At 45.4% G+C, this 18,025-nt stretch overlaps 1 protein-coding gene across 3 annotated transcripts in view; it reads left to right on the top strand.

Moving 5' to 3' along the window:
• The window catches only part of nrp1a (neuropilin 1a), an 86,811-nt gene that overhangs the window by 16,494 nt on the left and 52,292 nt on the right, over positions 1-18,025 (top strand). For all 3 annotated transcript variants that reach the window (XM_034706677.1, XM_034706679.1, XM_034706678.1), the window contains 2 exons: positions 666-840; positions 17,488-17,669. In XM_034706677.1, coding sequence (XP_034562568.1) covers positions 666-840; positions 17,488-17,669 — 357 coding nt within the window. The remainder of the gene's footprint in view (positions 1-665; positions 841-17,487; positions 17,670-18,025) is intronic.

Genomic DNA, 18,025 nt, shown 5'->3' on the forward strand with positions numbered 1-18,025 from the left:
GATTTGTGCGTGTAGGTTAGTCAGCAGATGGTGAAAGCTTTTGTAATGAAAAGGATGAATAAAGCGCAAATGAAGATACATTTGAAGACAGATGGTGGGCCTGTTGAAAAAACTGTTTATTCTTTTTAAAGTTAAAATTATGACTTAATGAGGAAGTCTAATGTAACTGATTGTGTGGCTGAAACTTTTGACTCCGGCCAAACTGACCTGCCTGAAAACTTCTCCATTCACACTTTTTAGCAGAGTCGCTCCTTAATCTTAAATTCTTATTTAAGTGTGGTTGACTCCTTTTGTCTGTGTAACTTAATATCATTTATTTCTATCATTATTTAATTAAAAGTACAATCATTGATAAAGTGTTGTTCTAAAGTGCATGCAGAAACATTATGATACTTAAACTTAGTTAAAGTTTGTGCAGAGAAATATTTGCTTGCTGGAACCAGTTAATTGGAGTAAAAATACCTTCTTTTTTATATGAAACATTACATTTAATTCCATATTATTTTGGGCATTGTGATTGGTTAAAAATGTAAGTTTGTAACAGACAGCAGTGAGACACTCCGCTGAAAGAACACACTCTTGAACTTGTGTAGTCCAGCTGTTCTGTCTGTGTAATCTGTGGGAGTTTTCACCCCTTAATGTACTCCTTCTCTCCCCCTCTGCAGACAAATGTGGAGGCAACATCAGAATCTCAAACCCCAACTACCTCACCTCGCCGGGATACCCCATGTCTTATCCCTCTTCTCAGAGATGCACGTGGGTGATATCTGCGCCTGGTCCTCACCAGAGGATCCTCATCAACTTTAATCCGCATTTCGATCTGGAGGACCGGGAGTGCAAGTGAGTTGGCTGCATCAAGAGTGATTTATATTGTCTATGAAAAACAGATGTACTATAGGCCCCCAAAATCCTCAATTTTTCATGCAGTCTGAATTTGTCTCTGAGGCCCTATTCCAATCTAGTTAAAAAGAAAAGAAATATGAAAATAATCTGAGTGCCTTGAGGCCTCTTTTCAGCTGAAATGGGCGTCTGTAAATCCTCTGAAGGCACCTATTAAACCCCTGGGCCGCACACTTTAGGAATGACTGCACCATAAAAGGCTTCACAGAAGCTGTTCACACTAACAAACAAACCTATAGATGTATTCATAGTTCAAAGCATGCGGGCATGTGTGTTGCTGTGAGGCGTTTATGTGTTTGTGTGTGTATGTGTGTGTTATACCCCCCTCTCCCTCGTGCACATTGCACATGAAACTGCTCCATCTAGTGTCCGCAGGCTCTCTGAAACTGTGTCAGTGCACTCCTGCTCCCACACTACATAGAGCAGCAGGAATGTCTCACCCCTGTCTGTCGGTTTCTGAATGTCCTCACTTTCCCGTCCTGGTGGAGTGAAGTCATTGGGGTATAATATCGATTTGAGTTGCCATATTTCTGCAGAAGGATTTAAGAGAGAGAGCTGTGGGGTCCAGAGACCCACAATGAGTCATGAACTTTGGATAAAAATCAGCCGGTAATTTCCAGCGTCCCTCTTAAAATCCCCCCCCAAAAAAAAGGGTTACATAAAAAGACAAGTCTCAGCTCATTTTGACAAAGCAGACGGAAACAGGGAAATTATCTGACTCATCTGCTTCTAGATTTCAGCTTAAAAAATGTGAAATGACTCTGTTAAGATGGATCTCTCTCTGTGACAGCCAGTTACCGATCCTTATTTGACTTGTAAGCCACGAGCTGCCGCCTCCAACAAAAGGCTAAGCGGCTAACCTGTTGTCAAATAGATAGTTTAAGCCGATGAAACCGGAGACAGACAGTAATGTGATGAGTCTGTGTCAGTGTGTGTGCCCTGAGGTGAGCCTTGCCTGGGCAGACTGCCTCGCTCTGATTGCCTGCCTGTCTTTGTGTGTGTGTGTGTGTGTGTGTGTGTGTGTGTGTGTGTGTGTGTGTGTGTGTGTGCGTGTGTGGTTTTGTGCGTGTGTCGGTGCCTCAGCCCTGCTCTGTCTCAGCTGTTTGTTTACGCTGCAGGGCTCGGGAGAGAACAGAGCTTTGCAGGATCCTGTTACTGTATCCCCGCTCCACCCTAAACCTGGACCCTGCGCTTCTTTTGTGCTCCCTCAACGGCCCCCTCTGTATACGTTTGCAGTGTTTGGTGTTTTAATCCTGAATTCAATCCAGCTTTAACCTTTCTTTTAGTGCTGTCAGAGATTTATGGCAGGTTGAATACTGCTGTCTTTTAAAGGCTGGGTGCTCCTTGACACTTCTTTTGGGTCAGATTTCAACACCAGAGGGACTATTAAACCGTCCAAGATCCACTGTTAGAAAGAGAGAGAGTGAGGGAGGGAGGGCACGAGGAGGGGGGTAGCAGTAACAATGCTTGTGCTAATCAAATTAGTCAGGAATGAATTTCCTGTTACTAAACACGTGCAGTCAAAAGAATTCAGTTCCTCAGACTGGAGGAAGTTTATTCTTGGTTGAAGAGAAGGGGGGCTTTGAGATCAGTCATCCATCCATGTATCATTTACAAATTAGCAGTGTCTGAATCAGCAGACTGTGGATCATCAGTTTATTGGTTAGTTGATGAAGTTTATGAAGTGAACGTGTCTGCACCCTCTCTTCCTCTCACCCTATTGTTCAGTCTGGAGCCACACAACCTACAGACGGTGTTCAGAAGGTTGCGTAAACTGTGAGTCAGGAGGACACGCTAACAAATGACAGAGGTGGACGGCTTGGAACTTTGAGGAAGTCTCAGATTCATGCGGTCTCATGCAGGGGAAACGTGGTCGACCTGACCCACAGCCTTTTTTCCTATTTTTAACTCGGTGCTCCGTTTCATTTTTAATGGTTTTAATGGAGTGGTTTTCATGGTACTTTAGTTCCACTTCACAATATATTCCACCTTGTGCGGCTTTACTTTGGCTTTATCCAACAAAGACAAGCCACGAAAGTAAAATCCAGTTTGCCCTTTTCTTTTTAATTTCAAATTATGCCTCTGTGTAACACGAGGGCAGTTATTGTGCTAATCGCTGACAAGGCATGTCACAGCTAACTTAATTACACAGAGCGGAGGGAATAGTTACTTATGTATCTGAAGACAGTAGTTGGGTGTGATTTGTGTTGGAGCCATCAGACTCCCTGTCGCAGCTCCACTCACCAAATCTGCCCGTTACATAATGGAAACTGATGAGAGCCAGAATGGCTTCCTTATCTGATGGACTGGCAGAGTGGGTGGAGGGAGTGGGGTGGGGGCGGCGGCTACAATGCATGCTTCAGTGCACTGCCTTGCAATCTAATTAGTGGGTAAATGGAACACACATGCACCACATGTTCCTCTACATGGCTGTTATCAGCAAACCAAACAAGAAGCACTCAAAGTGGAGCTCGTAAAAAGAAAAACAGGGTACGCTGAGTGGAGTCTGGCCGCGGCCGTGTTGTTGCACGTGTGCGCTACCCTTGACAGGTTTGTTTGGGGAAGTGCAGAGGCCTGTATCCTGAGAGCTGGGGGAGGAAAACACTTCATCACAGAGATAAGGAGACTAAGTGAGCCCTTGCGATTCTGAATGCAGAACGTGTTTACCTTTCACGCACCGTTGTAGACTTTCACAGAGTGGAGTTTCAGGGGCCGCCCTTGCCGTTCTCACAGCTAATGAAGTTTGAGGGGAAGGCGCAGCCCGCATCAAGGCAAATATTTGAAGTCAGTTCAGCTTGGAAAACCAGCGGAATGAGCACGCTAAGCTCTATTGAAAAAAACAGAAGTAAATAGATATGCTTTTCGCTCCACACCCTCTGTGTGTGCGCACTCTTTGTTTCTCTGTGATCTGATAACGGCTGACAGGATCTTCTGACAGTGGCAGCTTTGTTTTCTGTAAGGAAAATAGAAGTTTTAGTGAATTCGAATATAAGACAGTGACAGACAGGTTTCACAGAAGGCAGAGGGAAGAGTCAGAGTATACAAGACAAAGAGAATCTTTAATCCCTGGCTGCTGGTTGTTCTCTGCATCTCTTCCTCGCCTGCTGACTCACAGAGAAAAAGCAACTTTCTATAGACATGATGCACTCCTGACAACATTATGAATCATTGATGGCATCAGATTTGCTGACCAACCCAAAAAAATAGCTCCTTCTTGAGCTCAGCTCACTGAAATCCCTTGCAGCCAGCCAGCCGGTCAGTGTTGCACTGTTTGTTCTGCAGGAGCTGAAGAGATGAGTTAAAAACAGAGAAAGAAGAGGCTGTCTCCCGTGTCTCAGCACTCCCTCGTTTCTTTGCTTTCCTCTCTGTCTGGGTTGTATTTTTCTGGACCCCACAGAAATTCCAGTGTGACAGTGTGTGGAGCAGATAGAGAGGGGGGCTCAGATGAGATGTGTAGCAGGGTGGTACTATGCAGCAGAGATATTTGAAGAATGCTTTCTAAAGCAAGCCTTTGTGTGTGGGAGATAGAGGAGAGAGCCAGGGAAAACCTCCCGCCTCGCCACGCTTCAAAAAGTCTGCCAGCCCCCCTACCTTCAGGTGCCTGTAACTCAAAGCTTTGGGAAAGCACTCTTTTCCTCTTTTTAATTGTAGCCTCCTACTTTCTCTGTCCTGCTGCCCCCCCTTCCACTCGGATCTCCTGCCGAGCTGACCCCCCTCGGAGCTGCTGGCCCTGCTGGGAAGGCAAACATTCTCTACTGTGTACCCTCCACAAGAGACATCCTGCCCCTCCTGGCATTCCTGACCAGGCATGGACTCCAGGGATGACTAACAGCAGCCTGGGAGAAGAGGAGAGGAGTTTTACCCTTCACTGGATCTATAGTTGGCTCTTTCTTTGTCATGTGCAATCCCACTCACTTCACTCACACGGACATCATGTCCGACAAAGAGGGCCACCTGTTTCTCTGAAGTGAGAGTGCAGGTCAGAGGGGGCTTTAGGGAAAAGATCCATACTTGTCCACTTTCCCTAATTCCCCTGTTGCCCTTCCACCTGAAAAGCATGCGAAACATGCATGACACAGAGCAGCGGGGCTTCACAGCTGGAGAGTGAGAGCCGATAACTCTTCACTGGATCTGAAGACCTTCTTACCCCATAATTCCTCTCTCACGCTCCTCTGCAAGGCAACCATGGGCAAATAAGGAGAAGTAGGCTGAGAGACCGTTTATCAGCGGTTGTCATGGAGGAAAATAAATAAGGCAGGAATGCATCAGGAACTTCTCGAGGCTTTTAAAGAAGGGAAGTGCTGTGACCTTCAGGGGCTTAAGGGACGGGGATTTGGAGTGACAGAGATTGTTGGAGATACTTACAGCCTGTTAGAAGACATTTATTTCTGTTGTGTGGATGTGTTGCTTCTTTTCAAAGCACATTGTCACCAAAGCATCCGTGCAGGCAGAGTTCAAAGCAACACTGAAAAAACGGGCACAGCAAAATAAAAACTGCGCAGGGCGTCACTGCTTCTTCTAACAACCAGGTTTGACAAAAGCAGCTGAAATTATGCACCTGGTATTTTTCACAGCCAAAGACTCCCACAGTACAGAACAATGGAAATCAAATTACAGCTAAAATTACATTACAACATCACGCCTTGAAAAACTAGCTTGTCAGCAGCATATCAAAGAGCAATCTACTTTGGATGTATCTTGTTTGCACTTCACTGCAATTATGCCAAACCTTATTTTGTCAGCATGATAAAACTTCCAGGGAAAAGCATTCAGCATCCTCAATTTCTATTTACAACACATCATCCTATTTGCTGAGTGCAAAATGAAACTAGGCAGGTGAGCCGTTCGAGGCAGTGGTGCTAAATGGAAGGTGTTCACCTTGTTAATTATTATCATGGGGTAGGAAAAAAAAAAGCAGGACAGAAGACAGAGGAGTTGCATGTGGAAGCTGTTGACCTTCACTCTCTACTCTTGTTCCTCTTCTTCATCTGTTTTAAGCACGCAGGGTTACTCCCTGGCTAATGAACAGGATTAAAGTAGGTCTGTGCATGTGTGGCTGCATGCATGCAGCTCATGGGTGTGTGTGTGTGTGTGTGTGTGTGTGTGGAGGTGACTGTGGGGTTGAGGGTCCTTTTTCATCCGTCGTTGAAGTGTTTCACCTTGGCCGCGGCTTGGAAGGGCAGCCTGATTGAAAAGCTTTCTGGCCGTGGCATCTGCCATCCTCCCCGCTGCTCTGTCACCACTTTGATTCATGCACAACCTGACCACAACCGGGAGGCGAGCCACTCTGCCTCACAGTGGGAGGGCGGTCCACTTCGCAGCGTAGGAGTAGGAAAAAAGGAGGAACGAAGGGAGGGAGAGGAAGAGAGAAAGAGAGAAAGAGACGAGACAAAGCCAGTGCTCATAAATAAACCACTGGATTTCAAGCCCCTGTCACATATCTGCGGCAGCACAAAAGCATCATACGGTCTCACGTGTCTGCCTGTTTTGTTTTTCATCTTGATGTGGGTGTAAGCAACTGATTCTTGCCAAGGATTCAATGTCACTAAGCTGATTCTGGCACACAGCTGCTGAATTCCCTTTTTATACTCCTATTCTTCTTCTTCTTTTCGGCACCAAACCAGTGTAAGCCTCCCTACATCGAAGTATCTAGTGGAGGAGAGCCACTGCCAACACAGCTCAGAGATGTCAGTTGTATGCTTTTATTTTTTTTATCTAAAGCAGATTGTTAGGGAAGGAGCCATATGGAGAGACTCGTGATTAGAGGACAACACTTGGTATTTCTATCTGGACTTGCTTCCACTCACTGTAAGGAAATTCATTCTCATTTTCCTTCCAGCACCGATGAAAAAGCATTAACGCTGAGGCTATGATTCAATTATGCATTTCTGTTTCCAAAGGACAGTTGGCAATAAACACCATCTCCCCTTCTCGCTGCCTCATGTAATATAATTAGCAACAGGTTTTTGTCTGTTTTTTTTTTTCTTTCCATCAAATGCTGATTTCCTCTTTTATGAGGCTGTATGGAAAAACAACAAGAAGTGATTGGTAGGGTGAATGAGTGAGGAATGATTTGGGTTAAGGATACGTGGGTGGTAGAGCAGTACTCCAGGGTGGATTACTTTGAAACAGAACCCTCCAAATGTCTTACTTCTGCAAACGTCCTAAAGAAGAAAGGCAAGAGAAGCGAGGTTTGGCTGGATTGATGAAGGCGTTCTGGACACTCTAACAAAGCGTGTCCAGGCTTGTCAGACATGTTTCGTTCAGTGGTCCCAACCTTGAATGGGGGCTCAAGATTTTGATTGATGTGGTTGTGGCCCTACGCTGCCTGTTTGTTGCCCTAACGCCCTGGTGCTTACAGATCCACAAGAGGTGTAAGGCGGGGTAAGGAGGAGGAGGAGGGGCTCGACCACAGGGCTCTTCATTCAAACAATCAAGCTAGTCCCAAGAGAGACTCAAAGTTTGTTTGCAGTAAGGATGAGGGTAGGTAGGTAGGAAGTAAAGCAAAAGACCCTCCTGTCTGAGCGCCTGGTCCCTGGGGTCATTTTCGGTCACTGTGTTCATGCGCAGCAGGCTGTCGACTCGCTGGTGTTTCTCCACCACTCAACTCGGCGTGATTCGGCCGGGGTGGCAAGCAGACAGTGATTGATGGGGCGGTTCCCCACTGCTCTCTGATTGAGTTAGAGCCACTCACAACTGCTCGCTTTGTCTGCTCTTTGCTTGATCTCTCTTCGCTAAATTGGCGACATTAGTTGTGGTCTTTCTTTTTCACTGCAGCCACCATAGCATTATTTTTTCTCACGGCTTTGTTTCTTTTGTTACATGGCAGTAATTGTCAAAAGAGACTGTAAATTCAGCCTCACGGCAACCTTTTATTGCATTATCACAGTAGGGTAGTGCTGGAAGTGTTATTAGCAACCTGTATCTCTGGCGCCTGTCCAGCCTTTCTAGGTTGACCCCTGCCTACACAGAGAATTGACAAGAGGAGCCCCTCTCTTCCATGCATACTTACACAGTCTCTCAGGGGATTTCAGCAGAAAGCGGGGGGAAATCTGGACAGCCGGCCTCCAAGTTGGCAGGAAAGTTTGATTGTAGGGCCAGTAAATGGAAGAGTCACCTTGCCCTCCAAATGTTGGCAAGAGCTGGCTGCCCATCAGCACTTAGATCAGACCTGTAAAGCCAGGCATTCAACCTCTCTGCCCAGCACCATGGAAGAGATGCACCGCCTGGCATGCGGCCCTCACAGCACGCCTTATTTGGCTTTCAAAGTGCTGCATCATTGGAAAATCTGACTTCTTTGCACGCAGTGAGAACAATGCAGCCGTCAGAATCAAATAAAGAATGTGGTTTTAAATTTAGAGATTGCTTCCAAGGGCTGATCTGCATTCAAAGAAAATCTGGCATTAACTGATCAACTGGCTTCCCCAGCAAACATGTGACTATTGTAAAACCATTCTTTTCCCCCTCTTCCTTTTCCTAACCAGAAATAGATTGTCTTAGCTCAAGGTTATTGTGTGGTTTAAGGTCAGGTGTGGTTTCTGTTGGCTGTTTGTGTATATTATATACACGCAAGAGGACAATCCAAGTCTCTCACTCTCTTAGGGGCCTGTTCACAGCCTCCCCTGCCCCCCCCCCTCTTCCTTCCAAATGGCTGCTTGTCCAGCCAGCTGACCGGGTCATGAGCGCCCAGCCCAGACTGCTCTCTTGACCCCCAACAATCCAGCCGCCTCCACAGACTGCCGAGAGGACAGAGAGAAGAAGGAGGAGGGAGAATGCTTGAGGGGATGGATGGGCTGTTTAATTGAATAATTCCCAGAGCAGTTATTACCACCACTGCCCTCAAGCTTTCTCGCTGCTGCAGAACCATGTAAAACAATCTGAGAGAGATAGAGCGAGCATGCTTCACACTGCTGAACCTTTTGCTGCGTTTGTGTTGGCATCTGTTTGCCGACCACTTCTATCAGCTATTTGCACTGTTTTCTCTCAATTGTCTCTGTTCCTTCGCTCCCTCTATCAGCCGTTCAACTCACATGCCTTCACACTGTTTCTCTATCTGCCTCACCAGTCTGTTTCCTTTGAACGCACCAACACCACCAACCCCGCCCACGCCACACTCTTGTCTGTCTTCCTGCCCATTGTGGAGATGAGAGTTTTGAACGGCACCCAAATGCTTTACCTCCAGCTGACCTCTGACTAAACTCCCCTCCTCCCTCCTCTTCCTCCTTTCCTCTGCTCCCCTTGCTTTCTTTGAAAGCGGCATGCTCCCTGCACACACAGCTCATTACCCAGCAGGGAGCAGCGCTACCTCCCCACAGCATCAGAAGCAAATACACGATTGCATTTGTAAATTCCACTACATTTTTGGGCGAGTTCATGTTGGGGTTTCTGCTTTCTTCCTCATGAAACGTGAAGATATGTAGCATTCACTCGGCTAATTTTAGTCCCATGTCGAGTTCAGTGGGTCACTAGCTCAAGGTTGTTGACAATTATCTCCGTGTTTCCTCTTGTCTCTTCTTGTCACATGGTTCCAGACCCTATTCATGCACATCCTATATGTATGAGCAGGATATCCAGTAATAGTCTGTCCTCTTAACAAGCACCCCTTTTTGTGACATATACAAAATAAATGGGATATTGTTCCTGGACGCTTTGGATTAGTGTCACAGCACTGGCTTCTTCCGGTGCTAGCTAGTTGGCGTTTAGGGTCAAGATGTCACAAATGGTCTGAATGAAATACTGAAATAAAATCAAATAGTTCACATTGTTTTTTATAGATGGTGGGTTATGGTTTTCACTCCAAGTTGTTGGGTTTGATTTTTAAGAGAATCATGGATTTGGAACGTAGCCAATGTAGTTTGGCAGCTTACAGTACAAACCCTCTTAGCATCCTATCCACCAAACATTCAGTCTACCAATATGAAAATGCCCTGATCAACCATTCAGATTTTCAACATACTGTAAGTGCACAAGGCTCAGGGTCATGTGCTTTTTATTGTAAAGCAGATTGAGATAAAGCACCCATGTGCCCCCACCCTCCCTGTAAGGTCTATTTGTATCCATGCCGCTGAGTCCTGTAGGTGCCTCCTGGGGATATGTAGGTGAAAGGCACAGGGCAGGGGCAGTGTGTTTAAAAAGACAGTAAATGCGTCAGTCCTGCTGTGCCATATCGGCCCCTTTCTCCCGGTGCCCTGTTATTTTTACCCTTGACTCCTCATTGTTGTAACTATGGTGTATCATCCTCACCGTGCCACAGACCCCTGTGGAGGACTCTCTTTTTGCTCACCTCTGCCTGCACCTCTCCTGTGTAATCAGAGATCCTCTCAAATGTCAAGGTGGGACAAATGGGAGCCATTCCCTCCTGTAATGGCCCCAGAAATGGGCTGGAGTGCTCCTTCACCCTCTCTCCCCCTCTCCCTCCCTCTCGTCTGTCTATGAGAAAACTCTCAGACCTTTTCATCTTTTCCTTCATATTGGCTTCCTTTCTTTCCACATTTTTTAGACTTTCATACCTATTTCCTGCCTTTCTCTTTGCCCCTTTGTTGAATCTGTTTTTGTAAAACTCTCCATGATAAGGTCTTATAACTCACATATTGCATAATACCTCTCAGAAGTATCGACTACTTAAGAGCTGTGGTTTAACGTCTACGTGTTTCTAAGAAATGTATCCAAAGGGCTGGTTGTTCTATTTGCTAAGCATATTTCATGTGTTAATATTCATATTTGCACACACTGAGTTGCATATAGAGCACCACTGTTTGTTAAGCATTTTCATATCCAAAGCTTGCCTAGCAGGAAAAAAAAAAGCTAAATGTGTGTTTCCATTCTGCCATGGGCAGTTTTCTCATTAATTATGATTACTCATTCTCACTGCATTCAAATTGGTATCTTCTGTTCACTACGGCACCCACTTTATACAGGTTTAATGTTGACTTAAGCTTTACAGCCCTGCAATACTCTTCAGGTTGATACGTTTTCCTGGTTTAATGAAATGGTGACTCTATTTAAAAAAATGCTGCGACACAGTTTGAATTTTTATACTTTCTTTGTAATGTTTAAAATTGGTACAGTTTAAATGTCACACTAGGGGGTATTTGTTTAGCTCAGCGTTTAAAAAGTGTCAACTATTCGCTGCATAGTATCCCCCCCCCCCCCCCCCCCCCCCCCTGCATTTCCTGTCTCCCTTCAGCCATCCTATCTAATAATGGCGAAATACCCCCAAAATTACATTAAAACAATTAAGTACATTTGGAACAAAGCAACCATTTTTCTTTATTTATTTCGCAGGAATCACATCACAATAACTTATGGAAATATTTCTGCATAATCAAATTTTACAAACAGTCACACCCTTTAGGAATGAAGGGGTTTTATTACTAAAGCCTGGCCCACACTCTGTTCTTAAAAAACATTTAAGAACTATAAATGGCACTATATTGCCAAAGCAGCTCATCTCTTTCACCAACTACCACCGTCCACACTCCCAAAACTTGAAATCTCGCCAGACCTCCTGCTGTCAAACGTGACTTTAGAGTAAACAAACTTGACAGACGACAGGATGATTGTCAAGCCAAACATTGTTAGCTGTTTAGCTACCTGTTACATCCAATGCTGTCTTAACTTCTAATTTCATGCGGTCGTTTTTGTCATCCGTTCGCTTGCTTACCAATTGGCTATCGTTCTGTTCCATGACAATCAACAGGGTGCATGCTCTGTTGTTCTTGGGTTTCCCTCCACTCAACAGAACATCTGATCATAAATATCAAACATGTTTCATATTTGCGATTACAAATCAGTGTGGCAAATGAAACCACTTTTAACACACCTCACATCAGAAAAATGGGCCTTTGCTGACTTTTGTCAGAAGTGGGGCAATTGGCCCAAAGTCTACCTGATTATCCTGTAATGTGTATCCTGCTCAAGACAAGTTGCACTGCTTCTTTTGTTTCAACGACTGACGTATATTTACACCTTTATAATCATGTTGTTGTGACCTATTTGTCATGGTTAGCAATTTTAATGAGGGAAGGGGGTCAAAGGTTTATGACAGTATGGCTGGAAAACATGCATAGCTCTGCATTGGCCCTGCAGGCATGTCCCAGTCACCCAGGGGGACAGAAAACAAGTCAGCTGAGCATACTTGAGCATTGACTGGGTTCAAAGTGCAGAAGGCCTTACATGTGAGGTGAGCGTAGGGGGTTTTGTTCAGTGTGCTAACAATGGGAACTATTGTGGTCAGTTTTATTTCCCCTGCTTGTTTTACTCCACCTTCAGCCCCCCCTCCTCCAGCACACACCACTATCAGCCTCCTCTGTGCTGAGCAGAAAGCATCCCCCCGGGGCAGAAGTCCCCCTCTGTCAGTCTGTGCTCATATTTCCAAATAAAGGATTATTGTGCATGTTGCAGAGTGAGGGGGGATGCAATAATTGAGCCTAAATAGCCAAATTCATTAATTTGATTGTTGGCGACAGCAGATCTCTCGACAGTGTAATTAGGAAAGCTAATGGATAGAGGCACGCTAAATCCATCAATGCTAATGATAATTGCTGTTCAGGAAAGCGAATATGCTTTACAAACATGTTGCCAAGGCTGCCGCAAAAAAATCACAAACAGCCACCGCATCTAAAAATATGACCGAGCTGATGGCAACCGTGTGGGGGTGACACCCAAAGAGGCCACTTGGATGGGTGCAGCTGTGCAGCCTGGGCGGGGGAATATCCATCTTTTCACCCATCATTCTTTTCTTTTATATTTTCCCTCCATCCATCCTTGTGGCAGCGTGGTGGTGAGCAAAGCAATCATGCCCTTCTCCCCTTCGCTGACAACGAACCACTTCTGAACCCATCAGCTCTGATTGGTCGGCGGTTTATCCCGCTGGGTGGGTTACCGCGCTCTGAGGACTTCAACTCCTGCAGTAATTTTCTGCAGATTCAGAAGTGGAGACATATCAGCAGGGAGACCGATGGCTAAAATAAACTTCATGGTCAAGTTTCTGTTCTGACGATGAGATCTCAACCGTCAATGCAAATCATACCATCGGCGAGTCAATTAGGCTTAATGTCTTTAGCCGAGGACATTAAGATGTAGAACAGGTTTACTGCACTTCTTTTCTTTTGGTGTGTCCAGGCTAGCCAACAGGGGTGTCATTTCAGCTGGCCTCAGCCCTAAGCAAAGAGGGAAGCTGTTATTCTGGTGCGGGTTAATGAATGTCACATGCAATGGGGAGGCAGTAAAGGAAAGAAAGAAGAGAATGGAAGAATTTTATTTCAGAAAGGTATGTCCCCTCCAGGCTAAGTCAAAGATCAGCTTATCTCGTGCCCCCTTGTACAAACGTTAATGATGATTTTCCGGAGCCCCAAGTGACAGTTTGTTAACCAAGACTCCTGAACACGTGAAATCTGTGGGCCCTGAGTTTTCTGACAGCTGACAACTTAGTCCGTTTTTCCTTGCTAAGTCCCCCGGGCCTCATAGAGTTGTCCCATGTCTGTTGTTTGGGCTTTTCCTCTTGTGTTACCCAGAGATGTTTTGACATGTTGTAGGTGACATGTTTTCGTGAAATAGCGGGCTGTACTGTGACAGCCGCAGAAAGAGGAATGCCTGAGAAAAGCGCAGGGCATTTGCTCTCTATAAGCTGAACTAAAGGGAGTAGTAGCGAAGAAAGAGCTCTTGTTCTGGGGGGTTTCCACGGCTTATAAATGGTCTGATTAAGAAATCTAACCAATTGTATGAGGCTCATGCAGTCTGTCATAGGGTTATTCCATTGCCGCAGATTGTATTGCTTTTGTGGAACCATATCAAGCAGACATTTATAGAAGGAGGACAGATTATTTCCATGGGAAAGCTTCAGGCAATATAAGTGTTATATTGTTAGTCCGGTGGTTTGTCGCCTTCTCTTTGGCTTTGCAAGGAGGGCTAATGTTCTTGTTTGACACTAGCGGATTGCTTTCTCTCTGTGCCTGAAGAAAGAAGGCAGGCTAATACATTTGAGTCGGTGAAGCGAAGGTCGTTGAGAATTACATTCATCCCCCTCGCCCCCTCTTTTTTCCCTTTAATTTCCCCACTGGATTGGCAAACCGTTTTTACTATTAGCACTGTGGTAGGCAGCTCACTGTGTGCCTGTCTGTGTGTGTACGTGTAATCGCCTGTGTATGTATGTTGTGGCGTGCTGGCAGGCCCACCCAGACCTAAAGCCGACTGGAGGGATAAATAGGTGTACGGCTCAACTGGATTGTATTGTCATGAGGAATGAAAGACACAAAAACAGCAGCAACGGGACGTATAAAGAACCACACGGGTCCTTTAAGAAGAGGAATCAAAGTTTTGCTTGGCAGATTCAGAGGACATAAATGAGCGGGAAACCCTAAAACTGTGAGAAGTGGAGAAAGCCAAGATATTCTTTCTTGATGGGGCTAGTTTCCCCAGTTGAGTCTTGGAGCCGAGCCCCTACAGGTTGTTAGAGTTGTAGATCACAGCTACATTTAACACTGTCGGCAACAGGAGAGCCTTTTGAAAGCATCTTACTGTCCCATCAAGCGTTTTCCATAATGTCTTCCAGATGATAAGGGCCTGGATGGATCTGTGTTAGCAGGAGCAGAGCACAGTGTGGACCCAGTAGTGCAGAACTGCTGCAGCCCAGGCTGACACACCAGTCATTTAGGCACAAATAGAGACATTTTCCAAGGGAGACCTCTTCTTTTCCTTCTTTCTTTCGCACATGGAGCACAGTGAGGACCCCCAGGGTGTTCACTCTATTCCATCTGCATCGTCTCCCACTGTGCTGCCTTTTACGAGGGCCATCCGAGCTGATGGCGCGCCAGGGTAAAATGCAATAAACAGCTTTTCTGGAGGTGCGAGGAGTCAAGATGGATATAGGAATGAGTTTTGTTTTTGTTGGATGATGAATAAAGGGTTCATGAGGACAGGCAAAACAAAAACATTAGCTGAATGTCTTTGGTTCATGAGCTCTATACCAATGCACATGTATGTACAGAAATAACACAAGACTACACATACCTACAAACACTCAGCTGCTTCAACTGTACTGCAGCTTACTCTCCTCTCCTTCTCTATCTCAGTGATGCATCTCAGCATCAATTTTTTAAGCGTCTGGCAACGCCTCACTTTTGGCAGTTGCAGGGTAGGTTGGAGGGGGGCTGCAGAGACAGAGGCTCTGAGGTGAATTATAAGTCGTCTGATAGAACAGAGCAGGGCCACGGGAAGATTGATGCTCTGTTGTGAGCTGGGAACTGAAAGATGGAGAGGAGAGGAGAGGAGAGGAGAGGAGAGGAGAGGAGAGGAGAGGAAAGGATTCCATAAATACAAACACTCATGCCTTTTGTCATTGTAGCTTTGGCTCAACACTATAAATAGTAATTCTCGTGACTTAACCAGACGATGATATCATTATGCAGAAAAAAACAACAACACTGATCCCTGTTTACAGGGACAAACTAAATAAAAAGTAGCTCCTGGGCTGTGTAGCCTGGGGTAAATATTGTACACACCATGTGAAAATATTTTTTCTCACTTCGCTGCAGCTGATAAAGTCGCTGAAACAAAGTGGTGCTTGTCTAAGCCGAGCCGGGCTGTTGCCACAGCTGGCGACCTGATGAGAGGAGGAAGACCTCGCACAGAAATGACCAAACAGCTTGAGGATTTCAAAAAGGAACAAAGGCAGAAACCAGATTGTAATCCAGTTTATTATGAGAGAGGTTGGAAGATTGCATATCATGGCCTAGTTTTAAAGAAGGGAGCAGATTTCTCTCGGATGAAGAGAAGGCGCTTCATGCACGTTGACAGCTCCATATCACCTCAGATCACTCTATCCAAGCAGAAAGAGAAAATGCAAAGTCATCCGTCCACCGCACCTCCTCGAGGGACCCAATTTCAAGCAGCACCAACTCCACATTAAGTTACACTTTGTCCTTCCTCTTGACATGCTCAATCTAAGTACTTTCAGTGATTTTCTTCAAACCTCAGTCCACCAATCCCCAACCTCCCAAAATCACTTCTGGTAACTTGATTTTTTTTGTTTTTACAAACACATTTGAGGTGAGTGAGGGATTTGTTTTTACAGAAAAAGCTGCCAAGGACTGCGTGTGGATACAAGTCAGGTCCCACCTGAGGGATTTAGCCCACCCTGAGCCATCATTCAAAGTGTAAATCGCCTTTTTGTGTGAGAGCCCGAGCATTAAGTTAATTCAGAATCGCTAAGGAGACGTGATGTTTTGACAGTAATTTGGGAATCAAGTAAAACTATGAAAACAGGCCCCTGTGCCCAGGAGGCACATACTTTCTGAGAGACAGAGTATGTGTGACTGTGCCCGACACCTGCTGCGAATTAAACACAGCACATTCATCAGAATTCAGTTCTGTATTTACTAGAGTTTCTTTCCTTCCTTCTCTGATGAAGATATAGGACCATTGCAGCAGCAGCAGTGCTCGCTGAGAGGCCTTGTAGAGCTCAAAAACTTGGCGTGAATTTGCGTTACGGGCAATTAGGAAAGTGTGGAAACCTGAACTGAAATCAGCGCTTGGATGGTGGCTGAGCTCTGTCATTCAGAGTCAGAACACAGCATGGAAAAGTCATCTTAAGCATCATGCAAACTTAAACACACACACGCACTGAAATTAAAACCACAACTCATATGGTTCAGTGCAACAAGTGCCTGAAGAGAGACACACACACACACACACGCAAAGGAGAACCTGAGGCTGTTTAGACCACCCTCACTGGCCAGTCACTCTAATGCCGCTTTCACCAGCTAAGGTTTCACACGCCAGATTCTGTGTATGTGTGTGTGTGTGTGCGTGTGTGTGTGTGTCTGTGTCTGTGCGTGTATGTGTGTGCGTCATGGCTCCTTTTCCAAAGTCCTATTTGAAAGCTGTTTTCCTCCTCTGCTCCTAAACTCTTCACTGACTCAATTAGGCGGCTGCTCTCCTCTGAAGCCGTTGGTCTGAAATTCCATTTCAATGTGATGTTGGATTGTGTATGAGTGTGTGTGTGCGTGTCTATGTGTGTGTTTAACAGCTTTAACACCTGCTTCATTCTATGCACCAGCCTAAGCCTAAAGGGTTAGATATTATCACTTTCAATTCACATTTTCTATTAAACAACAGGCCCACACACACTGTGGGTGTTGTGCTGTGGTTAAATGGGAGACAGACAAGCGTTCGACTGAGGTTCAGTTGTTGAATCAGTTACGTAAACCAGCCTCAGTGCTGCTCGGAGCACTAAACCTCTGCAGCAATTGTGTGTTTGCGTGTGTTCCAGGTCGATATAATGAAAGCAAAACCTGCCCACCTGTTCCCTGAGTTTTAACCTGAGACCTCATTAGAGCACAGTGTTTCATTTCCACTACATTACCTGCACAATATGCTGTGTTGCTTTGAGTTCATGTGCTCCTCTGGGTATGAATGTATGTGTTTATCTGTGCGTGTGTGTTCAGGCACAACATGAGCCTAATTTCCAACAAATCCAATTTACTTCAACAGCAAAGAGAGCAGGATAAAGAAGGCAATGAAAACAAACCTGAAGCGGTGAAAACGTTGACTAACACTGCTTCCTTTTTCTACTTGCCTTGTCCTCAGGTATGACTACGTGGAGGTGCGAGATGGGGTGGATGAGAGCGGTCAGCTTGTGGGGAAATACTGTGGGAAGATCGCTCCATCTCCGGTCGTCTCTTCAGGAAACCAGCTTTTCATCAAGTTCGTGTCTGACTATGAGACCCACGGAGCAGGTTTCTCCATTCGATATGAGATCTTCAAGACAGGTGGGTGGTGTAGCACAGATTGAGATTCACTTTACCCCCACTGTTTTTACATTTTTGCACGTATACTAGAAATAGGGCAACGCCTGCAAGCTAGTTCAGGCAGCACTGATTTCACATGAAACATGCAACATTCAACATTCTCACAATCACCTTACAGACACATCCTCCCAGTTTGGCGGCCTATTTAATCAGACAGATTCCTGGTCACTCCCTCTGCCCTGCACCTGTACTGAGCTGAGGTCTGAGACTAAACCTCAGATGCAATACAATTTCAACCAATCCAACATGAGATGTCCGACTGAGGGGGTTAAAATACAGATCTTCACTAACATCTATAATTCACATGATAGAATTTT

Source organism: Notolabrus celidotus, chromosome 17, assembly GCF_009762535.1.
Source record: "Notolabrus celidotus isolate fNotCel1 chromosome 17, fNotCel1.pri, whole genome shotgun sequence".
Taxonomy (NCBI): domain Eukaryota; kingdom Metazoa; phylum Chordata; class Actinopteri; order Labriformes; family Labridae; genus Notolabrus; species Notolabrus celidotus.